This window comes from Branchiostoma belcheri, unplaced genomic scaffold (assembly GCF_001625305.1).
Source record: "Branchiostoma belcheri isolate BF01 breed outbred unplaced genomic scaffold, Haploidv18h27 scaffold5, whole genome shotgun sequence".
In the NCBI taxonomy this organism is placed as follows: domain Eukaryota; kingdom Metazoa; phylum Chordata; class Leptocardii; order Amphioxiformes; family Branchiostomatidae; genus Branchiostoma; species Branchiostoma belcheri.
The window spans coordinates 5,440,722-5,464,867 of record NW_017804131.1 but is presented as its reverse complement, the minus strand read 5'-3'; the positions used below and the strand labels follow the sequence as shown (position 1 = coordinate 5,464,867).

At 41.3% G+C, this 24,146-nt stretch overlaps 4 protein-coding genes across 5 annotated transcripts; 1 reads left to right on the top strand and 3 right to left on the bottom strand.

Annotated features, from left to right (window-relative positions):
- Positions 1-94: 94 nt before the first annotated feature.
- Positions 95-10,984, bottom strand: LOC109480062 (glyceraldehyde-3-phosphate dehydrogenase-like). 2 transcript variants are annotated; one of them, XM_019782212.1, is made up of 11 exons: positions 10,935-10,984; positions 8,932-9,003; positions 8,052-8,148; positions 7,496-7,608; positions 3,657-3,747; positions 3,385-3,500; positions 2,680-2,913; positions 2,167-2,245; positions 1,853-1,936; positions 1,375-1,472; positions 95-512 (listed from the first exon to the last, which is right to left on the bottom strand). In XM_019782212.1, exons 2-11 carry the CDS (start codon positions 8,952-8,954, stop codon positions 443-445), a joined length of 1,005 nt encoding a protein of 334 aa, XP_019637771.1. In that variant the 5' UTR covers positions 8,955-9,003; positions 10,935-10,984; the 3' UTR covers positions 95-442. The 2 variants fall into 2 exon arrangements, with proteins under 2 accessions (XP_019637771.1, XP_019637770.1); XM_019782211.1 differs by lacking the exon at positions 1,375-1,472 and adding an exon at positions 928-1,025 and having other exon boundaries at positions 10,935-10,983.
- A 192-nt stretch (positions 10,985-11,176) lies between these two features.
- Positions 11,177-13,958, top strand: LOC109480059 (probable G-protein coupled receptor 157). The gene is made up of 4 exons (XM_019782208.1): positions 11,177-11,248; positions 11,936-12,630; positions 13,136-13,318; positions 13,688-13,958. Exons 2-4 carry the CDS (start codon positions 11,989-11,991, stop codon positions 13,931-13,933), a joined length of 1,071 nt encoding a protein of 356 aa, XP_019637767.1. The 5' UTR covers positions 11,177-11,248; positions 11,936-11,988; the 3' UTR covers positions 13,934-13,958.
- A 1,654-nt stretch (positions 13,959-15,612) lies between these two features.
- On the bottom strand, positions 15,613-18,781 carry LOC109479694. The gene is made up of 5 exons (XM_019781684.1): positions 18,494-18,781; positions 17,958-18,079; positions 17,473-17,641; positions 15,924-17,099; positions 15,613-15,708 (listed from the first exon to the last, which is right to left on the bottom strand). The coding sequence occupies exons 1-5, from the start codon at positions 18,779-18,781 to the stop codon at positions 15,613-15,615; spliced, it is 1,851 nt and encodes a 616-aa protein (XP_019637243.1).
- A 991-nt stretch (positions 18,782-19,772) lies between these two features.
- Positions 19,773-22,350, bottom strand: LOC109480100 (selenoprotein K-like). The gene is made up of 6 exons (XM_019782256.1): positions 22,305-22,350; positions 21,589-21,673; positions 21,389-21,407; positions 21,108-21,169; positions 20,893-20,985; positions 19,773-20,532 (listed from the first exon to the last, which is right to left on the bottom strand). Exons 1-5 carry the CDS (start codon positions 22,321-22,323, stop codon positions 20,898-20,900), a joined length of 273 nt encoding a protein of 90 aa, XP_019637815.1. The 5' UTR covers positions 22,324-22,350; the 3' UTR covers positions 19,773-20,532; positions 20,893-20,897.
- Positions 22,351-24,146: the final 1,796 nt, after the last annotated feature.

The window sequence follows — 24,146 nt, the reverse complement described above, 5'->3', positions numbered from 1 at the left end:
TAGGACTTAGTTGAAGTAGTGGGTTGTCTGTTTTCCATTACCTGCACTTCAGTTTAAAAACAGATACGACAAAAGAAACAGCAGACTCCAAAGGTACCAAGTTGTACTTTTTATGAAACAGCCACAGAAATGTCATTGCAGCACTGCAAACTTCACCAAACCCTTCCCCTAGACAGTCTCAGACTGAACGTACATAGCGATTCCTTCTTTTAAGATCTCTCATACTCAGATATTCCGTTGCTTTTAGCTATACAAGTCACACCACTCTACAGGAACAGATGATAACTTTGCATTCTCTTAATTCGCTTTACGTATATCTATATGGGTCTAATTATTTTCAAAGCAATGTGTTCATTGGATGAAATTAACGTCACTAGTTACACAATCCTGTAATTTGATTAGCTGGCTGTTCTCCTTGTGCTGCCTGGTGACGGTTAGTGACCTATTCCTTGGTGGTCATGTACTGGATCAGGTCCACGACACGGCAGCTGTAGCCGAATTCATTGTCGTACCTGTGGAAAAACATCAGTTAGGCACATCACAAACTATTGGGAATGTTGGAGATAGCTATCACTGTATTTCCCATCAAATACATCTGTGCCACCCTATCCATACAGTTTTGCTACTGCCTTCTCTGCATCCAACCATCAAACTTCACAAAAACCAATTATACAGTTGCAGTTAACTCTTCACTTTCGACATTATTGTACATAGAACTAGACTGTACTTGATAAAGCGCTTTACTTTAGTTCTAACACATAGTGGAATTGGACCTACAAATCATGAACTCATTTGAATGCACTAATGACAATCTCTTTCATCTTAGGACAGAGTAGGATTAGCCAATAACTTTGCAAGGCCAGTCCCATTTTATCATTTACCATTACAAACAACAGCTATCATGCACCCACTAATGCATACACTTACCAAGAGACAAGCTTGACAAAGTTGTTGGTCAGCGCGATGCCAGCCTTGGCGTCAAAGATACTGGAGTGGGTGTCACCCATGAAGTCCGAGGACACCACCTGACATGCGGGCATGCAGTTTTTTTTTAGTACACAAGCTCAGCCAGCTCATACAAGAGTGTGCCTGTACCTGTGTGGTTCACACACACACACACCGACATGCATACACACACATTGCACATTGGCAGAACATACTGCGCCGGCGTAAAACCATGGTTTCTGTTTTGGTCAGCATTGCTTTCAAATTTTGTAAGTTGCATAAAATATCTTGTCTGACACAACATTTCAATACACAAAGACAACTTTAAATGATACGCGGCTCTGTGGAAGTGATATGCGAGTTGTGTTCCAGATTTCTCATAGGCGCAGTACGTTCTGCCAACATGCTCACACACGTGCACATCCTCACCATGTGATCAGCTTGACAAAATTATTATTCAGAGCAATGCCAGCCCTGGCATCAAAGATACTGGAGCAGGGATCCCCGATGAAGTCAGCTGACACAATCTGGCCCAGAGGAACAGACGAGCGAAGGAACAAAAGGACGGATGACAACAGGAACGTGGGAAAATTCAGGGGAAGAACAGGAGGAATGGAGAAGGGTGAAGTGGAGAATAAGAGAATGAAGCAATGAAAGAAGTAGTAGAGAAGACCGTGATTGAAATGAATATGACAGAGACAGACCATTCAAAAATTCTTTTGTCTCAATTGTACAGAGAATCAGGTGGAAGAATGGTACATGTAAAACATTCAGTATACAAACTTAATATATATATAGATAACACATGTACAAGTATTACACTCCTGTCTAAAATACATTTGCAAACAATCCTGAGGCTCTGCAAAGAGGATGATTCAATCTAAGCAATCATTAAAGTCCAACTTACATCCTCATCAGTGTATCCCAGATATCCCTTCAGTGGGCCGTCAGATGCAGCCTTCACCACACTCTTGATCTCATCATAGGAAGCCTTTGGGAAGGGGGGGGGGAGAATAGAGAGAAAGTTCACTCTTTGGGTTGGCTCAACATACCGGTTTTCATCATCTACTGATCTTGTAAACAATTGCGTAGTCCCTCAGTCAAGCTAGATTGATTTCTAATAAAGTAAGTGTAATAAAACTTACTTATTACCGGTGACTGCCAAGTTGGTTCAAGAATGACCAGATGTTATAGATGAATAGCAGAAGATTTTATACTTACTCCCTTCTTCAGTCGGCAGGTCAGATCGACCACGGACACATCAGGGACTGGCACACGGAACGCCATTCCTGTCAGCTTACTGTAAAACAGGAAAACTATTTACATATCAAAGGAAAACTATTAGATATGGGAAATTTCAAATCTCACAGCTGTGCTGAAAATGCTGTACCAATACAAAAACCAGAACAAGAAGTTGAGTTTCGGCATTGTAGCATCTAACACCTGGCTGAAGTCCAAGGATGAATTTTTTCTAACACTCCTCAACATCTTGAACACTTGTTTTGTTTAATTTGTTTATTATATATATTTTTGTGAAATATGACACCTTTTGTTATTAACATGATTGCCTTATCATTACATTAACAATGACAAATGATGTAACTTTACATTCCCATACTTTTGTTATTTTGTCTTTTGTTATTTTGTCTATTATGTACTATATTCTCTATGTTGTATGATTTCTACATACTGAATAAAGCTGGGAAAAAAATTTTTTTTTAAATCTTGACTAACCCGTTCAGCTCTGGGATGACCTTGCCCACAGCCTTGGCTGCCCCAGTGCTTGCTGGGATGATGTTCTGGCCGGCGCCGCGCCCGTCACGCCAGGCCTTCGCGCTCGGGCCATCCACGGTCTTCTGCGTGGCGGTGAAGGCGTGTACCGTGGTCATCAGGCCCTCCTCGATGCCAAAGTTGTCGTTGATGACCTTGGCAAGCGGGGCCAGGCAGTTGGTGGTGCAGGAAGCATTGCTGTTTATAACAGATACACAAGTACAGATTTACGTACAAGTACAACAGACTAAGAACTATAATTAGAAAGGCTGACATTTGGTTGGTAGCAAATACAGCATATTTCAGTCCATTCAATCCCTCCCATTTCAGAATGGACATTTTGGCCTGAAAATGGCCTTGGAAAACAATTTTAAAAGCCTGCATCCAAAAAAAGAAAAGAAACGTTTGGAAAGTATTTGACCACTCTACCTTCATGCCAAATTTCAGGTAATTTGGTAAAAAAAAATGGCAGGAGAAGGAGAAAAGGAAGAAAAAACATGAGGGAAAACAATATATTTCATAATAGGGAAAGAAGTAGGATCCAAAAACTAATTATGACTTGAAAATAATAATTAAATCAACACATTATCAGACACAGAAGGCATGAAAAAATAACTGCTTGCAGCTGTAAAATGTTTGTATCCATCCCAACCTCCCCACGCTTCTCACCTGACAATGTCCATGCTCTTCTCATACTTCTCCTCGTTCACACCCATGACGAACATGGGAGCATCGGCAGACGGAGCCGAGATGATCACCTTCCTGGCTCCGGCATCGAGGTGAGCCTAAAACACAGTCAGTCAATCAATCAATCAATCAATGAGGCAAACATCAACCAATCACTGCCCTAGCTGGCCTAATTGCTGGCAAAAACAAGTGTTGTCAACCCGCTCAAAGTCGACAAGAGCTAGAACTAACTAGTATGATGCCTCTCTAGCTACCTTGGCCTTGGCGATGGTGGTAAAGACGCCAGTGGACTCAACGATGTACTCAGCACCTGCATCCTTCCAGGGGATGTTAGCTGGGTTCATCCTGAACAGAAAGATTTAAAAAACATAGGACGTTACATGGAGGTCCCATGTGTGGGAGAGCCACACCTCATGCACGTTAAAGAACCCACCACACCTTTCGAAAAAGAGTAGAGGCATGCGATTGTCCAAATACTATCGTTTTTTGGTCATCGACAAAACTCGCGACTTGACAACAACTATCAGGGAGTCTGGTGCACGGATCGCAGTATCAGGAGTCATCTCCCGGGCAGATACGGATCCAGAACGGACACACCTGATCAACCTTGGTCTCGCAGAGATGTGTACGTCTAATGGCATGACTTTTATTGATAACAGCAACATCGGACCACTCTATGTATGCCGAGACGGAGTACACCTAAACGGACATGGAACCGTCCAACTGGCTACGAACTTGATCAGTTTTATCAGGGGCGATAAGCAGTCAAGGGTCCGTGTCGGTACGTCCTACTCCGATGCCGTGAGGTCTGCAACAACAACGGCGGGTTTTCAAGGTCGCGGTGCTCCCAACAGCAGGTGGAAGTTCCGGACGGCGGAGCAGACAAGGCTGTTAAGGTTGGCAGAGAGACTGTAACTCAGGCTAATATTTTGCCACCACAGCGTAGAACACTTCCATCACTCTTACTTAGTAATGCCCGATCACTGATTAATAAATTGGACGACCTGTCTGATATGCTGAACAATAATAAGATAGACATAGCCGTTATCACGGAAACCTGGTTCACTCACGAGCACCCGTCTGAGTGTATAGATGTTAGTGGTTTTAATTTGTTTTCTCGTTGTCGAAATGAAGGCCGCGGTGGAGGTGTGGCAATTTATGTTAAAGATCATATATCTGCGGAGACTCTAAATTTTATTGAAGTACCCACAGAACTTGAGTGTCTGTGGGTACTACTCAAACCTAACTGGTCGCCTCGTTCGATTTCTAATATTGCCATTTGTGCTGTCTATCACCCTCCAGCGTCTTCATACCAGGAATTGCTCTGCAAACATCTCATAGACAGCGTTGATAAGATAAACACCAAGTATCCACTTGCTGGGATTTGTGTTTTAGGGGATTTTAATAGATGTGATGTTACTAATGTTCTACATGGAGCCCAGCTGAAACAACTTGTTAAACAGCCCACCAGGGGAGATGCCATTCTTGATTTAATCATTACTAATTTGTATCCCTTTTATCACCGTCCTCGTATCGAAGAGCCCTTGGGAATGAGTGACCACAACACGGTTATATGGTCTCCCTGTGATCATATACCTGTTAATTCTAAAATAAGAACACAATTTCGTTCCTTTAAAGACTCTGAAGTGCGCTCTTTCGGTCGTTGGATTTCCTCGCACCCCTGGACAGAAGTTTTTGATGCCCCTGATATTCAAACAAAAGTAGATACATTGTATCAAACCCTTCATTCAGAAATAGATCAACATTTTCCAATGAAATCCTTTGTGAAACACAAATCTGACAAAGAATGGATTACTCCCCAAATTAAAGCTGTTATCAAGAAGCGACAGCGGGCTTTTCACTCTGGAAATATGCCATTGTATAGAAAGCTTAGAAACAATGTGAATCGCTTGTGTGTGAAGGCAAAGAAAAGACATTATTTGCGTAAGATTCAGGTGCTTAAGAAGGAGAACCCAGCTAAGTGGCACATGCATCTACGAAATATACTAAATTTTCGGCGTAGCTTATCAGTTTCCGTCCCCAGCGCTACGTCCTTAACGGACAAGGAGATTGCTGATGTGATCAACCGTCACTTTTCAGACATCGTTAACCAACTTCCATGTTTAGATCCTGAATCATTGCCATCTTACTTACCTTCTCCTTCCAGACCACCACAAGTACATTCCTGGGAGGTCTACGAAATTTTAAAACGCATTGATGCAAGAAAAAGCTGTGGTCCCGATAATCTGTCCCCCAAGATTGTCAAAACCTTTGCCGTTGAATTGAGTGATATATTGGCACATATTTTCAACTGTTCTTTGGATGAGGGACGAATACCCAAACAGTGGAAAGAAGCCATAATTTCACCCATTCCAAAGAAAAGCCCTGCAACAGTTGAAAATCTGCGTCCCATATCACTCACTTCTATCTTGATAAAAACGTTTGAATCTTTTATCACAAAATGGATCCTTCTTGACATAAGCGACGTTCTTGACCCTAACCAATATGGCAGTAGAAGGGGGCGATCATCTGTTCACTACCTCACTAGTTTGGTTGACTCAATACTTCTTGGGCGCCGACACCCCTAAAACTATCCAGACTGTCCTGTTAACTGATTTTAGTCAAGGCATTTGATAAAATTGATCATACAGTATTAATCCATAAACTGTTAACTTGTGGTGTACGTACTTCTATTGTACCATGGATAAGTGATTTTCTCAGTGAACGTACACAGTGTGTTCGGTACAGAGGCGCAACTTCTGGTTGGGAGAGAATTTCATCAGGAGTTCCTCAGGGAACCAAATTAGGGCCTGTTCTCTTTTTAGTATTTGTAAATGAGGCAATGGAATCTTTTGTGGATAGATGGAAATACGTAGATGATCTGACTTTAAAGGAAAGCAGATTATTAAGTGTACCAACCTCGATGCAAACATCGGTTAATCAACTTGAAATGTGGTCGTCAGAAAATCATATGTCACTAAATGAAGATAAGTGCAAAATAATGAACATCACTTTATTAACGACCCTCCTCCTCCCCCCGATATCCTTCTTAATGGTAAAGTCCTTGAGCATACAGAAGTGGCATGCATACTTGGACTGTGGTTGACGGCGGATATGAAATGGGATAAGCACGTAGAGGTCATTACGACAAAAGCAAGCTCACGGCTCTACTGGTTAAAGAAATTAAAACGTTTCGGCCTTCCCATCAACGACCTTTGCGAAATCTATTTATTATATATACGACCAACCGTTGAATATGCTGCCCCTGTATGGAATGCCAATATAACACATCAACAATCCGATAAATTAGAACGAATACAGAAACGTGCGCTAAGAATAATTTTAGGCCCTCAATACTCATGTTATGATGAAGCCCTTTCCCATTTTGGCCTCTGTACCTTGAAAACTAGACGAGAATCGCTAAGCCTTAAATTTGCCAAATCTCTGTTGCATTCGCCGACGTTTAGAAACTGGCTGCCCCCGCTACGGAAAGATGTTCACAACAGAAATTTAAAGGGCAGTAATCAGCTCTGTATTCCGATGGCAAGATCCAACAGATATAAAAACAGCCCCATTCCATACTTTACTGCACTTCTGAACAACGTCAGGTAACCTATCAGTGTGTGGTAATTTTTATTATGATTATTGTCTAATTACTTTAATTATTTTACTATGTATAGTAGTTTCTATAGATTTTATTAAGTGTTTTATTCATTTCTTGTAACTGCCTAATATGCATAATTCAGCGACTTGTACTATGTACAAGTCGCTGCAATGTATTTTAGTGTATTGCTTTCAATTGAAACAATAAACCAACTATATACTACTATCTGGTGATTCACCATGGACTCCAGGAAAAGTAGTGTGAAATTCACACTAATGGAGATCCTAAACAATCAAACAAACAAACATCAATTCACATTCTCAAGAAATAACAAAAAAATGGGGAAGCAGAAAAAGGTTTAGCTCAAAATATCTTCTCCAATAAGGTAATGGCAGTGAATGTCTGTTTTAGTCCTCCAGTTCATACACACATCAGTAACCTCATCATTCAATTACATATTTCAAACTGCACAACAGTAGTCAAACTTACTCATTGAAGACCTTGATTTTCTTCCCGTTGACGACCAGAGAGGAGGAATCAGCATCGGCAGCCAGCTCGCCCTTGAACCTGCCATGGGTGGAGTCGTACTTGAACATGTACACCTGTGCACGGACAAGGTCAAGTGTTACTGTATCATCTCACACCTTTACATAGACATGTATCAATAACATTCTTTCCTATAACTATTAAAAGAGTGGAACTTGTCACCAAGTACAGTAGGGGCATTATCATCAGATAGCTTCAAACAATGTTTAGAGTTAGATGTTCAAGGGTTAGGTGTAACAAGTTGTTCGGTGTAATGTAGCCAGCTGCCACCGCGCCGCATGCCTGCGAAGTTGGTGTGTTATACGAAAGGGCAGTTATACCAGCTATACAGATACCGATGTACTGGTAAGACAGGACAGGTACAATACTCAATATATAATACTAGACAATTACGACCAGGAATAACACTGATGATAAACCAGAAAGTGAGTGAGTATAAGTGAGCTACAAACTTACACTACATGTATAAGTATAATGCATTGTACTCCAATAAACTCACCATGTAGTCCAGCTGGATGAAAGGGTCGTTAATGGCGACCACCTCCTGGCCCTTCTCCAGGGCGGAGCGCAGCACCAGGCGGCCGATACGGCCAAACCTACACCGGATCGACAACGGTATCAGTTAGTCTTCACCAGACTTCTTTTGCAGGGTGAGAAATCGGCCTAAAAAGGGTATTAATTGGCCAGAGAAGGTAGCCGGCCAGAGAAGCTCCATGGAGCCCCGCAAAAGAAGTCTGCTGGAGACTAGGTATCAGTAACCACTGACATTTCTGTTTAACAATAGCAGGCAATCAATTACAACTATACTAATGAGCAGGGTGTCCTTCAGCAATATATTTCTTCTATAAACTAAAAAAAAGTGTCATACCAATTGAATAAGCTACCAATGATGCTAGCTATTGTTCTTGAAAAGCTGTTTCGCCCTTCAGCTGTTACGGTTTCATGATACTTGGCTTGTCATTGTCTGACCTTCAAAATTTCAAAAGGTCAGATGGGTAGGCTTAAGTTTCAGTTTTGGTGCTGTCACAAATAGATCTAGCAGTAGCAATACTGTTATCAAAGGTTACTGGGCTAGATATTTTTGGTCAGTGTGCCTTGCAACACCACAATTTTATGCATTCTTAAAGTTATTACTAGTTTATGTGGGTGTGGTTAAAAAGACTTCTTGCTAAAGGGAGTTGCCCTTTCTCCATTCTCCTAACAAAATTTTAAAAATCAGAAAAACTAAATTATATTACATAATCATTGTTTTTGTTACTCATACCAGGCAGTCATAGATATCCTGTTCTAATTTCTACCATTTACAAATGTCGACTCAAAATGAAAATGTTTGACGAAAAAGAGTTAAGTACAAAGTTTATGAGCCAAAATCTACTCACCCGTTGATTCCGACCTTAACCATGGCTGAGGTGTCTTAGGGGAGTAGTGACCAAGGAGAGAGAGAGCAGGACCTGAGAACACAATGTGAAATGTTACTGGGAATGTTGGTACAACCAGCTGAACATACATGTACCAGACCCAGCAATCACTGAATGTCCCAAGCAGTTTTGTGCTCAGCTCTGGTAGACTTACTGTACATGTATGGCGTGACAACAATAAATTCTATATATAAGTCACCCAAATTTCTGCACGTGAAAAGATACCCTGTACTGCCCTTTTACACACTCTTCACGTACACCAGCTGCTGTAAGACTGGTTTTACATGTAGGCTAATGACCTCCTATTACCCTTCAGGGCTGCACACGTCTGATCGGTCAGTTATAAATAATGTAGGACACTGTGTCCTTGAATTGTCTGGTGCTTTGGGCAGCCAAACAGGAGCATATGTCCAACACAGAGGGATCAAATTTTCAATGACCACTGTCGTCAGCATCAGGATTAGTGATGCATACCAGTTCACTGGACTTGGATCCGGACTTGTAAGAATGTTTAGGTTCAAGTCCAAAAAAACCTAAAAGTCAAGAACCGAGTCCGGACTTATTACCATAAAAGACCATTTCACATACCCCTTTTCTTTCCAAACCACCTAAAACCCTCCGTAGATTGCAAAATTTTTGCTGCAAAATGAAGAAAACATTGCCATCGGGCATCGTCAAGTACCGGCCTTCATGTTATGTGGCCAAAGTTTCACCCAGACAACATTGCAAGGTTGCCAACAACCCGGTTTAGGTTCAGGTCCGGACTTACAAGTCCGGAACTGAACCTAAACCTCTGGACTTGAATCCGGACCTGAACCTAAAATTGGGTTTAGGTATGCATCACTAATCAGGATAATGCATTGATGACTGATGACTTCCAATGAAACTGTAGAATGTTATGCCACATGCCTTGTTGAAGAAGACAAGTAGCCACTTTGACCCAAGACATTTGAAAGGTTACCTCTTAATAACAAAGACAGAAACAACTTCACAGACACGCCCGACAATAACCAACTGAAGCGCCTTCAGAAACTGTATTTTTTATCACCATAATTTGTCTTCTGTCACATGCCATTTATCTATAGCAATATTCACTATTGTCTACATGTAACAATAAACTTCTTCCTTCATTAGTACAAAGTACAAGGTTTCACTGGTGAAGGTCAATTTGACATCAAACCCAAATATTTTCAGTGTATTATACAGTCGGTCAAAACCGCATCCATAATTTCAGTTATTCTAGAGTAATTTGAGACAACTATTACATAATTTGCCTTTCATGTAAGCCTTTATGATCATGAGAAGTCATTGATCAACTTTGCCAGGGACCCATGCAGCAGTGCAATTAAATACTCCAGATAGTGTGGATACTACTACATTGTATTATTAAATACTTAGTACTTCATAGACTCTTGATTGAACTATATGAGCTGCCATTTTCTATGATTACATTTTCCCGATGTTGCCGGGTTCTTTGTGCTAGCCATAAACTTGGCGCTGTGGCTGTGCACACGTGATCATGTTATACGTGCACGAGTGCACGGAACTATTTCAGCTATGTCATGCCGGCTTTCTATCCACATCCACACGTGGACACACCACCAATCATACAAATATGACGCAAATATGACAGATCCCAGTCTCAAGAAGGGTTTCGTGTGGGACAATGACTTTGCTGATGTCAAAAATCATACACAGATGCACGAGAAAAGGGATAAAGTATCACACAAGACCAGGGAAGCCATTTATGCAAATGAGGGGCAGAGCCCTACGCCGGTGCCGGGTGACCTTCCCACAGTAGGCCGGCTCTTTTCCAGCCTTTAAATAGCGATACAGGACAAGACAACGTCTTCTGTTCCTCAAGATAAGACTTATCGTCAAGATTTTGAAGATGTCAAGTCACAGGGATCTTTAAATCGCCACTTTGCAACCCAAAAATCAGGACAGGCAAACACACGTCTTACCTTTCCACCTTGTCAGCGAGGAAGAGCGCATGCGTGGTCAGAATCCATCACGTGGCTTATGCTTACTAGTTTTATAAAATAAAAAGATTTTTATCATAAAATCATCGACTTTACTTCAAAATATTGAAAATTTGTTTATAATCCATTAGAGAATATTTTGCGCATCAGAGAAAACTTATCAACGCTTGCAACCTTTGACCTTATTAAATCCCACGCTTGGTCGTACCCAGGGCAGTTACTGACGGAAGCGTCCTGGGTTCGAGATCGCAAGCAACTTTTTGCAACGTTTGCAAGGCGGAAGTTGATTCCAACAGGTATTTTTCGGTTCAACGACAACGTTATAGTTTTTCTGCTTCAGAATACCTAAATCACATCAGCATTTTGCTTCTCTGTTCACCAGGTATCTTCGTTCGTTTGCTTTTTTTTAGCCCGGAAACTTTAATCCCTGCAAACGGAACAAAATCTGTTGCTTGACAGACTCGTTTTGCAAGTTTTTAATGCAAAAACCAGGTCACTCGTGACGCCAGAAAGGATAACGCCTGCTTTAGGCGAGTTTGTCTAGTAAGATGGCGATGTTGCATTATACATTTCTCGTGACATTTGTCTTTTTGGCATCAGCTTCTGTAACCCCTGTCCTCTACATACATCTCCAAGCAGATGTAACGTGTTACATGTACATGTAAGACGGCAGAAACATTACGGTTAGGATCGGACTGGCCATCTTGATTAGCTATTATATATTGTAAATTGATAAATGTCTGGCAAATGGATACTGCATGGAAAATTTTATACTATTCATTGCAGCCACTACTCATTGCAGCCACTGAAAGGTCTGCGGTTATCCTGAATCTAACATTACACCAGAAAGGTTTACTAAAATGTTGAATTGGGTGTTCAGAAGTTTCTGACTTGCAATGAGTTTTTGCTATGTAATAATATCCTTGGTTATTCAATGTTCAAGATTTAATTTATTATCTTCTTTTATAATTAACATGTTTCAGGTTAGAATGAAGGATTAATGTAATACAAAAGAGACAAAGTTGGGAAATTCACAATGGAGCTAGAGCTACAGACCACTGCTGGTGACATTCATGTGACCCCTGCTGTAATCATCCCACGACTTCCCTTCTGGATCAAGGTCACAACCTTGACCTCGTGTGCCCTCTCCATCCTGGGGTCAGCTTTGATCATCGTGACCTTCTTCGCATGGAAGGACATCCGCACCACTTCCCGCCGCCTTCTCGTCTTTCTCTCCCTCACAGACTTCTGGACAGCCATCGCGCTTTTCTACGGCGTGTACACCGATTTTGTGGACAGCTCGGTTGACTGTATTGCACAAAGCATTGTCAGCACCTTCATGGGCACCAGCTCATTCTTCTGGACCGTTTCCATAGCGATCTATTTGTACATAACCATCGTGAAGACTGACACTCAGCTGGCAGGAAGCCTGACCAAGTATTTCCATGTGGTGAGTTGGGGTGTCCCCCTAGCGGTGGTCGCATGTGCTGCAGGGCTGCAGAAGTTAGGATATGACAGGTCAGAGGTGTCAGTTGGCTGGTGCTGGGTGAAGCTGACCACACCCGACATTGCTGACAACCTGCTATGGATGCTGCTGACAGGAAAACTGTGGGAAATCCTGGCTTACTTCATCCTCCCTGCACTGTATATTGCCATGAAGAGGCATATCTATGCACAGGTAAGGATGTAATCGATTACATGTATAAAAGTTGTAACGTTACATACAATGCACAGCTGAATCAAGCCTGCATACATGTTGCACAGGTAAAACAGTTGAGACATGAAGTACATACAACCGAAACATGCCAAAATGCAGTTGAGACATCTGATAATAGTTTGGTACTTATTAGCCATATCTGGATTATTACTAGTTCTAGCTACAGGTACAAGTTTATGAAAAAGCATTTTCTGAAATACATGGTTTATCCGATATTTTATCATAACTACTCGTCATTGCAAAGTTAGAAGTCAGACTGTTTTGATATTAAAAGTTGAATCCCATCAAGGACTTCCACCACTTGAACCTACGCATAATGTCCGCCCACAGGATAGAGGCAACTGGTGGGCTACCATCAAGCCGAAGTATTGCTGTGCAAGCATGTCTAACCCTTGGAATAAACCAAATAGCGAGTGTAAGTGAGTGATGTTTCAACACCCCAAGTAATTTGCTGTTCTCCCCCTAGGGTCGCGCACAGGACTGCTACCGTTTCCAGCGCAGCGCGGTGGCCGCCATGGTGAAGGTGGACCGTAAGCTGACGTTCATCCCGCTGGTGTTCGTGCTGCTCCGGCTGTGGAGCACGGTACGCTTCGTCCTGACGTTGACGGGCTCTTCTGCCGTCAACAACCCTGTGCTGCTCGTTCTACATGTGAGTTGCTTTGTTTATTTTATTAATGAATGTCTATCAGAACAACTGTTGTTATGTCATAGTCTTCTTGCAGGTTTTTGATGATCACTAGATGCACATTGTAAGCCTGAGCACACATACCCAATGGTCAATGTTTTCTATTCCTGTTCAACTCGAAGAGTTTGCAAACATAACAAATGGCCATATTATATCAGTAACAAGCCACAATTTTCAATGCATATAACATTTTTCTCACACCTTATTCAATATCTTTCATCTAAAACTGCATTTATTGTATTTAACAGTGTAGTATTATTAATCATAAGGTACAGTGTAACAGTGGTATCATATAAAAACTTTGCTCATAATTCTATGTTTTGTTTACTCCAGGGCATTGGAAACACCTTTCAGGGTGGGGCCAACTGTATCCTGTTCTGCCTCTGCACAGAGAAGATTCGAAACAAGCTGCTACCCAGAATGCCATGTGGATCTTGCAGTTCCTGCTGCAGCTGCCAGGGGGCTGCTTGCTGCTCTTTCCTGAGGCTGAAGCTGCAGGGACCCAAATATGTCCTTCAGATAGAGGCCAATGGATGTGTGGACAGAGAGGATGAGCCACTTCTCTCTGAGAACCTCTAGTTTCTGAAAGCCATGTGTGTGCATCTAAAAGGATGCCTATGTACTCTCCAAGCAGAGGTTTGGGTTTGGGGTTATTTTTGGCATGTTTTTAGGCTTTTTTTATCATGGTTTCTCTTTTGCACTGGAATTTTTTTTCACCCCCCAAAAAATTCCAGTGCAAAAGAGAAAACCTGATAAAAAACCTAAAAACACGCCCAAACCTCTGCTTGGACAGTAGTTTATGTACTAACTCAGGGATTACTACCTGTAGGTTAAGGAAGCCATCTGTTAGTTATTGATAGCCATTTGTTCTTGAGTGGTGTTATTGTTAATTGGAATATGTAGCTGATGTTGCATTAGAAAGGGGGAATGAATGTATGATATTAGTTTGGATTTTTCGGGATAACTCTCATAGCAAGGATTAAATCTTAAAGTGTCATAATTGTAAATGATGCTAGAAAAAAGAAGGTTCAGTATTAAACTAGTAGTACATGTAGTAGTGTTTTAGATCATGCTATTAACAGAGAAAATACCAGAAAAGTATAGTTATGCATTCTTGCTCTTTATTTGGTGAATATGATGTTGATAGTGTATAACCAAACCAGGGTTAAAAGGATGAAGGAAATATAGAATGTTGTTATTGTCATCCCAACTATGGTAATGACAAGTCATTGGCATATGGATCATAGAATGATGTTTAGTATTACATGTACCAGGTTTAGGCAGTATTATTTTATACCAGTTTGTGTCATTTTCTACAACTAGAGACTGTATCATAGTTGTGTCAACTTTCCTGAAAAAGTACAACGTACAAAATAAATCTGGGAGCACTTTAAACTTGTCCTAATAAAGATATTATACTCTTGATATGGTTAGATTGGTATATTTTACTGATATTTATATATTTAACCCTCTAGGAATACATTACATACATTTTCAATAACTTCAACTAAATTTATACATTTCTACCCATGGGGTATTGTCCATAGCTGTCAAGAAAGCCACTTTCCATTCTTGCAGCTAAGATTCTTGTTAAATTAAAACTAACAGAACGGCCATTTGGCCAATGAAGAAAAATTAACTTGAACATGATTATATTATGAAGAGGGAAGATAATGTAACAAATATGGTCACCATCTAGTAATGCTAAACATAAAGGGCTTACATGAAGTTGGAAAGGAAAACAGTTTCAGCTCTTTTTGTGTCCCATTTTAGGAGCATAGCTTCAAACCTTTCTTATTAGCCCGGTAAGTGCACGTGACGGAAGTGCTGCTGATAACTTTTCAAGTTCTTGTTCAGTCAAATAGTTGACATTGTTACTCGTAACAACAACAAATTAACCACATCCTACGTTTTCCAGAAGTATTCAGAATTTTTCAACAAGGTAAATGAAAGAAACATTCCATATTCCATCCATATGGCATTGCCTAATCTTTGCAATAGATCAATCTCATAACCTTCCCTACCTCCATCAACATATAGAAATGCACAACAAGATTGGAGATAGACCAATTGCTAGCCAGACTAAATCGAACTCCTGTCGGCCACCCGCCCAAAGGTTGCCATTGCTCTTGGAAGATGACTCTGCATTATTCTAAAGTGAACAACATGATCTGCCTAAACAATATTGTATGTCCACACGAACAAAGTATCTCCCCCAGTGAACAACGCAAGAATATGAAGAACCCATTGTAAACTGATCAGTCCTCCAGGCTCTCTATGTTGATGGACAGGTCCAGTAGTGCACAGGCTATGCTGATCAACTCACAGGGATCCCTTTCCTGCCATAGTTTAGGCTAGAAAATAAAGGATTGTATACAAATAAACTAAGAATTGGGTTAACTTTAGACAAGGGAGTTTAAAGCAGTTAATCATTGTATGATGACTAATTGCTTGAATTTACATGTACCTCAGAAATGAATTGTGTTAACACAAAATGTTATAAAAATATATTTGCATGCAACAGCCAGACTAGAGGATGCTCTGTTTAGAAATTAAATAGTTAACTCACCAGATTGGCTGTCACAGTGTCCACATCCACAGCAGGAGAGATACATGTGTCTGTAGCACAAGGGTCAGCACCAAGGACAGCACCAGGGATAGCACTAAGAACAGCACCAGGGACAGCATCGGGGACAGCAGTAGGAATGCCTATGTCTTCAGCACCATGGACAGCACCATGGGCAGCACCAGGGACAGCAATAGGAATACCTGTGTCTGTAGCACCATGGACAGCAACTGGGATAGCACCAAAACTATTGTACGTCAGAAAGGTTGTTGGAGGGGAGGCCACAGTCTGCAACTCAGTGTACATGAGGCAGTCCCCAGGTGCTGTTGTCACATGTGCAGGGCTTGTGTCCCAAGGTTCTGCCAGGTGCACATGATCTAAGTCCCCAGTTGGTATCAGGTGCAGAGGGTTGGAGTCTCCAGGTATTACCAGGTGTAGAGGGTAGGAATCAATAGGCGTTACCAGCTCTGCAGAATTATAGACACAATCCATACAATGTACAGAATAGAAGCCTTTTGTAGGGAAGCTGGTGTAGGGACAAGCAAAGTGTTCCCCACCTGTGATGTGTAGGGATGCTGGTCTCAGGTTTGCTGAGAGGCAGGTCTGTGAGCAGACAGCACACTGTTGGGCACAGTGCTGCAGGTTAGAGTTATCATCCAGGCATGGCAAGAACTGTTCCTTGAAGCAGCTTGCCTTTTCTGTCCCCTCTACATGTTTCTGCTCTTCCATGTGGGGAGAACACTTGTGTACTGGTGTGATGGTGTCTTCTGCACACATGATGCAGTATAACTTGGTATCTCCATCACCTTGATGACATCTGTCTTGTGTTGTGGACTTTTTGTGAGAAGCGAGAGTTGAACATTCAGGAAAACCTTCACTGTGTTTGACAGATGAGACACTTTCATTGCAAGGGGAGACATTTTCACAGATAGAACCGTACCCAAAACCAAGGGAGGAGTGATATGTGCTCTTCTCCCTCTTCTTCTTCTCCACTATCTTTTTATTTGCTTTCTGAACTCTTCCAGAAACACCACAACCTTTAGAGCACTGTTTCCCATCAGGAGACCTCGGGGACCTCTTCAGGGAGGGGATGTCAACATCTGACCAAGGGGACCTGGCCCAGCTCGTGTCCTGGTGGTGATGCAGTCGTCGTCGGTTATTCTGGAACCAGGTACTAACCTAGGTGGTACAGGGAAGACAACCAACCAATGATGAAGGAAGAAGTAAAACAAAACCAATCAGATCCTTGTAATCATGTATAAAGGTGTAGGAAAACAACCAATCAGATCAAGGTCATGGCCAGATGTTCTTAATGCTTTAGTTGGCTCAGGTTGCCCACCTAACCAAAGTCAGGAGCTGAGTGATTTGGGCAATTGGCCACCAGGTTGTACCCCAGTACTCCGATCAATAAGTTATGGCTCCTTGTATAATTTTAAGGTGCTATTTTTTTTTGGTGGAATACATACCAAATAACATACTGTGCCATTAGTGCATAACCAGCAAATAGTGTTATAAACTCAAGTTTCATGTGACAAACTTGATGTACCCTCACCTGTTTAAAAGTCAGGCCAGTGAGTTCAGCCAAGTCATATTTCTCTACCCGTGAGGGGTAGGGGTGGTCCTGGTGATCTAGAAGCCAAGACTGCAGCTTTGTCTTGGCTTCTCTGGGCAGAGAAAGGGTCTTCCGGCCATGAGGGGCAATGGAGAGTGGAGGGGGAAACCTGCAGGTGGGGGTGGCACAAGGTAAGAACACATCACAGAATAAAGGATTTTAAGCTAGGAAGGGAAAATTGACAGCTGACGATCTTAAAGCTCCGACATTCACCGGTTTTGACGTTTAATGGTTTTGGTTTTAAACTATGTTGTTAGGATAATCCAAAAGGAAAGGTTAGAAAGGCAGGACAAGTCACTGCAATGACAATGAAGAGGGGGCACCTCCTGGGACACAGTAATTTGGTGACCACCTAATTAAGATCAATTAAACGAAGGCAGTAATGCTATCCTAGTATTGCTCTATACATCAGGATGAAAACTAACCTTTTCCTGAGCCTGAATTTGCCCACAGGAGTTAGTAGTTTTCCTGTTCTTCTCTCCATCTGCCTGTAGTGGGCCTCATCCCATAGCTGCACTAGGTCTGCACTGGGGCCAAATGGAAAGTGCTATGGGACAACAGAGAATGATCATTAACAAAGGCAATGTTACTACCGAGCCACTACATGTTCGTAAGTCTAACCTGGTCTTTCTTTGCCAACAATTTTGAACTTATTGTTACATGAACATAGATGTATTATGATTCACATTGTGAAGTGTTATAATTTCCGAACTTATTTCTGATTATTGACAAGTTTTTTAACAGTCTTAAGACTTATGACTGTACTGGAACAAAAAAAAGAAATTTTCAAATATTAGTAGTTTACAAATATATGGGTTGGAGCAAAAACATGAAAGAAAGCACTCTATTTCAAATACCAAGTGAAACGTTTACAATTACAGTTAGGTTGACCTTTGTTGGCAGTGTGGCTTATTCGAAAAAAGTTTTGTGTATTATTCTTTTAAATTACTATAGTTCTCACCTGAAGGAGTTGGAACACTTTTTCGAACTGTCCGCTCCGCAGATTTTCTGTGATCTGAGCCCGATACACCCAGGGGTTGGACCTGTACAGGTGCAGCTGATCACCGAGGAGGCCCAGGAAATCCTTCAGGCCTGTATGCCTCTGGCCCCGCAGGAGGAGGGCACACAGGTCCCCGGCAAGCGCCAGGGAAGCCGCCGATGGTCTCGGGATTTCCCCGAGACTACAGGCCTCCTCCCAGGCCAGCATGTAGTCGTTCAGTACCTTGTCTTGCTCGGGGGAGCTTGCCATTTGTTTTAAAACAAGCACCGCTTTTCAAGACCCTTTTTGGCGGGAAAGAACAAGAATTGCTGCGATGACTTTTTACTTCATTTTCTTCCCAGAAATTACGTATTCAGAGATCCCTATTAAAGGATGACAGTATCGTTTTTACATCGTATGTGAGCTCAACATATCAAGAAATCGTAATTTTGGGCACATTCCATTTAGGCAGTTTCTTTACAGTTACCAACAGCAACTAGGAGTACATGTAGGCCTAACTTGAAACTTGGCAGACAACGGGACTAGACTATAGTTTAATGTGCCGCTACTACCAATTCACAATATGAAATGATATTACCTGGCCTTGGTACCCCTTGGAGTCTTCTAGACATCGACAAAACACGGACAGAAACTAAACATCGTCTGACTTCCGGTCAAGAATTCCCGCGTTTGAGTAACTTTGGGATGAGTGATACTTTTCAGGGCAATGTTTCAAGTGGCATTAGGGGTAAATGTTGAACTTCCCTTCTTGCAGGAGTTAGTTTTCCAACATTTAATATCTTAAACATAGAACAAATCCGTGGTCTTCAAGTACCTAATCAAATCATAAAATTAGGTATGATAACATTGATTACGAAAACAATCTGCGGGAATTGGGTTTATAATTACTTGTCAGCGCCCCCTGTGAGAATTGTGTGGTATGGCATGGAGCAATGAGACTAGGTCCTTAGCTGATCTCTGCTGACACTGAACGTTGTTTGGCTCCTTCAGACCACCTCAATTTGAATATTCCACGGAATTTTTCATACTTACCTATCACAAACTTTTCTATCATGAGCTAGGTTTCGTACAACACATCTATATGACTGTCTTTAAGTTAACAATGTCCTGATTTTGTTATCTAAAAATCTGTCAACCTACTCTATCAGGACAAATGTACGAACAAACCTACTGACAAACCCATGCAAAACATTATGTCCGTAGTACTACCTAAAGTAACTAGCTTCAAATTCCTGGTTGGAATACACATGTGCAGCATTTATTAATCATTTTATTTACAGCCAGGAAAACAGATATTTGTAGGGTACAGTCTTATCATACAGATTACCAATGACTTATAAATACACCAACTGACACTTCTCTTCAAAAATTAAATAGTCCTAACAACACTACAGTTAAATGCATCAAGGAAAGCCTGCAATAGAATAGTTTTGAAGAAGATATTCCTAACTGCAGTTGTACTATACATGCACTGTCATCATGGGGTATCATACATATTAAAGATATGGAATATATTTATTACAATGATTACTATTCTTTCCTAATATCTCAACACTATGCTACACTTCAGAGAGATTTTCCATGTACTTTGACAAAGAGTTTTATGTGTCACTATCACTCTAAACAACTAGACTCCATTCCAAAGGCTAGGTGACTCCAGTTTAATATTATTGACTTTTGGTCTACATTGCACAGCAAAATCTGTAAGTGTAAGACTCTTTCTGTCATTGAGTGTTATTCAGGGAGACAATTTGTGAAAGAGTTCTCAAGAATTATGATGTTCACAAGTTTCCACTGCGTTCTTCCCTCTCGCAAGAGTTGCTTGTCTTCAGTCACACCAGCCCCAAAGGATGCTGGGATTACTGGGGTGACATCATTCATGGTGTGGGCCACACCAAAAGCACACTGCTGAGAGGGGGGGCAGCCTGATGTAGCAGAAGATGGTATGGTGCTGTGTGGACTGCCCTCGGCCTACTGCAACACATGCAGTAGGCATTTACCTGTGGGCAAAAAAACAAAGACTGTAGTGTAGATTCCCATAGTATAACAGTAGTTAGTCATGCTTTATAACATGTCATCATTGGTCAGACTCATGGTTAGTTCAAGAAACTTTGGATCAGAACAGACAAAACAGATATTTTACATAAAACTTTTTTGGTGTAATCAAAGATACGATCAAAGAAAGGACATTATCTGGATATCTACAAATTCTCCATCAAAAAATATACTCCAAATATTGCAGAATCAAAACTACAAGAATATTAACCTTTTTGATATTCCTTATCTATGCCTGAAATTGGGAAGAATTGTTGTAGCTGAAGACTGAAGCAAGGGACAAATTGACAAATAGATCATCATACCTTCCTCATCCACCCCCTGCCATGGGAGGGGGGCCGGGTGCTCCCCCACGACGGACTCCCCCAAATCTCCTCCTGGGGGGTGGAGGTGGTGGCCTGTAGGACATTGGAATAGGAAATTACAAAATGCACATCATGTTAGCTGACCAGTGAAAGGGCAGCTAGAAGTAGAACTTAAAAGTGGCTATCTTGGCAGGTACTAGAAAGTGAAAACTTACCCTCTCCCGTCTCCCCTAGAGTAGCTGGAGGCAGTGTCACTTCCATGTTTTGACAGGCTTGGCTAGAAAAGACAAAATGTATGTTCACTAGACTTTCAGCTACTAGTAATATGTCCTGTTTACACAAATAGTTTCATGCATAATCAATCAAAGTCAATACATTGATGTCACACTGTTTGTGAGTGCCAATTAGTCCTTTTTATAATCTATATAAACCAATCTTCAAAGTCTTATATTATAAATTATGTTAGGAATATCGTAGTATTAGTATACATACTTACATTGTACATTGTCTGGAAACTGGAAGAGAAAAAAGATACATTGTATTTTTAGTACATGTACAAGTTGATATGTTGGGAATCATTTATTTATCAATTAACAAATGGATGTTATTTGGGGTACAATAAACACACAGAGTGAAACTGCACATACTCATAAATACAAACTGAACTGTATTTGAAAAATGTATGAAATGACTTACAACAGTACGATAAAGTTGATGATGCCCCAGAAGATTTCTGGGATGATGGACAGTCGCCATGGAGACCTGCTGTCCAGCATCTGACCTGCGAATTTGCATATTACGTCAATCATTGTTAGTCAGAGCTACAACCAGGATGTTATAGGAGCATGTTTGTACAGGACAGAAACAACTAAATGAGTTTTTTTTGACATAACTGTTACGTTAGGAAAAATAGCCCTGAACAAATCCTCGTGATTTTTAGTTAACCTGGAGGATAAAACAGTCGGCTTTTCTATCGTAACTGTAACAGGACGTAGACATTGTATAATTTTGTGTAGCAGAAATATATTATTTAAATTTTGGGGGAATACGACAAAAAATTTAAACACATTTATGTCGCATTAATACATTTGAAAAACCCGTTTCATTGGTGGCTACAAAGCAATATACAACGAGAAGGAAGGACTCAACTCCTAAAATACGGTTGAGACAAATTGCAAAACATCAAGGAAGGCTGCAGATGAATGTGCAGATATTTTATATGTGCGTGTTGCCCCCCTCCCTAGGCCTAGCCGGCTACTACTAGTATATAGCCTCAACAACAGATTATGCGCCGTCAAATGGATTACAGACTTTCGTACGAAACAAATTCTTAACGTCTTTGCCAGATTCGTTGCCTAATCACCACATTTCGGTGTGTTCTCACAAGGAAATGTACAGAAGTTGCAACTCACCACCAGTGACGTACGCCATCTTGAACGGGAATGATGACGTGTGCTTCTAAACGAGGTATGGCTTGGTCTAGAATATGGTGGGACGGCCACGAAAGACGGCCACGCCGCTATTGGTCAATTTCTCAGCAAGCTACAAAGCCTCCACGCTGCTATTGGTCGGGGTACCAGCTGCTGCAGTGAGGGATAGCTAGCGGTGGGGAGGGCTGCCGGAACAGGTGTTCTGAAATATATGGTCCGGCTGAAATAATCGGTCCGGGTACCATATATGGAGCGTGGGAACAGGAAGTGGGCGTGGCTCTAAAAGTACGAAGGCCCACAGGATCAAAAGCTTATCACTACACGCTGCGACACGTTATTTTTATACAACACACGATTAGCTTGACTTTTACTAACTTCAAGAGGGAAGATTAGTATTACAGTTTCTGATCTGTCTTATATATGTCTTATTGTTCTTTCCTTGATCTGTAAATTTTTCAGAACGCCTGAAATAAACGGTCCGCCCTCCTGAAAATCGCAATGTTGCCCTATAATATCTTATGAAACTTTTTTTTTCTACTATATCATGGTCGAGATAAACATGTCTCGTGTAACCAGCGTCGTTATTCTTGACATTGACCCCTAATCTCTTGGATACTAGGGGCGGACCGATTATTTCAGCCGGACCAATTATTTCAGAACGCCTGAAATAAACGGTCCGCCCTCCTGAAAATCGCAATATTGCCCTATAATATCTTTTGAAACTGCTTGTTCTACTATATCATGGTCGAGGTAAACTTGTATCGTGTAACCAACGTCGTTGGTCTCAACATTGACCCCTAATCTCTTAGATACTAGGGCGGACCGTTTATTTCAGGCGTTCTGAAATAATTGGTCCGGCTGAAATAAACGGTCCCCCCCTAGTATCCAAGAGATTAGGGGTCAATGTCAAGAACAACGACGTTGATTGTACGAGACAAGTTTACCTCGTCCATGATATAGTAGAAAAAACAGTTTCATAAGATATTATACGGCAATATTGCGATTTTCAGGAGGGCGGACCGTTTATTTCAGGCGTTCTGAAATAATTGGTCCGGCTGAAATAATCGGTCCGCCCCTAGTATCCAAGAGATTAGGGGTCAATGTCAAGAACAAAGACGTTGATTGTACGAGACAAGTTTACCTCGGCCATGATATAGTAGAAAAAACAGTTTCATAAGATATTATACGGCAACATTGCGATTTTCAGGAGGGCGGACCGTTTATTTCAGGCGTTCTGAAATAATTGGTCCGGCTGAAATAATCGGTCCGCCCCTAGTATCCAAGAGATTAGGGGTCAATGTCAAGAATAACGACGCTGGTTACACGAGACATGTTTATCTCGACCATGATATAGTAGAGAAAAAAAGTTTCATAAGATATAGCAATATTGCGATTTTCAGGAGGGCGGACCGTTTATTTCAGGCGTTCTGAAGAAGTTTTATAAGATAGGGCAACAGAAGGGCGGACCAATTATGTCAGGCTTAATCATTTAATCGTTTCTTGTTCAGATTTGGAAAAAGTGGGAACAGTCTGCCACATCTAGAATTGTTTTAGAACTGTTTTAATTTTAGCGGACCAAAGAGCTCGAGGGTCATTGCAGAGACTTACTGTTTTGTAAGCTTAGAAATCAGAGGGGGTTAACATTCTAGTTGTAAAGGAATAGTCTCTTTCATGCTTACGCTACGGTTTTTATAAGTTAACAAACAAGTTATGATGTGCGATATTGTACAATCTTACGTTAATGCTTACTTTACAGAACCCTGTTTATCGTTACATGTACTGAACTGCGTTACAATCGCGCGATCGCCTTGATTGGGATATGTG

What these genes read in the sequence shown, in the direction of transcription:
- LOC109480062 (XM_019782212.1), bottom strand. Translation starts at nt 8,954, where the DNA reads ATGGTTAAGGTCGGAATCAACGG. An exon ending in CCACCATCGCCAAGGCCAAG is followed by an intron (nt 3,501 to 3,656) that starts GTAGCTAGAGAG and finishes ACTGTGTTTTAG; the next exon opens with GCTCACCTCGATGCCGGAGC. An exon ending in TGGGATACACTGATGAGGAT is followed by an intron (nt 1,473 to 1,852) that starts GTAAGTTGGACT and finishes CCTCTGGGCCAG; the next exon opens with ATTGTGTCAGCTGACTTCAT.
- LOC109480059 (XM_019782208.1), top strand. Translation starts at nt 11,989, where the DNA reads ATGGAGCTAGAGCTACAGACCACTGCTGGTGACATTCATGTGACCCCT. An exon ending in AGAGGCATATCTATGCACAG is followed by an intron (nt 12,631 to 13,135) that starts GTAAGGATGTAA and finishes TTCTCCCCCTAG; the next exon opens with GGTCGCGCACAGGACTGCTA. An exon ending in CTGTGCTGCTCGTTCTACAT is followed by an intron (nt 13,319 to 13,687) that starts GTGAGTTGCTTT and finishes TGTTTACTCCAG; the next exon opens with GGCATTGGAAACACCTTTCA.
- LOC109480100 (XM_019782256.1), bottom strand. An exon ending in TCTAGGGGAGACGGGAGAGG is followed by an intron (nt 20,986 to 21,107) that starts GTAAGTTTTCAC and finishes AATGTCCTACAG; the next exon opens with GCCACCACCTCCACCCCCCA.
- LOC109479694 (XM_019781684.1), bottom strand. Translation starts at nt 18,781, where the DNA reads ATGGCAAGCTCCCCCGAGCAAGACAAGGTACTGAACGACTACATGCTG. An exon ending in AAATTCAGGCTCAGGAAAAG is followed by an intron (nt 17,642 to 17,957) that starts GTTAGTTTTCAT and finishes CCCCACCTGCAG; the next exon opens with GTTTCCCCCTCCACTCTCCA. An exon ending in ACACTGTGACAGCCAATCTG is followed by an intron (nt 15,709 to 15,923) that starts GTGAGTTAACTA and finishes TTTATTTTCTAG; the next exon opens with CCTAAACTATGGCAGGAAAG.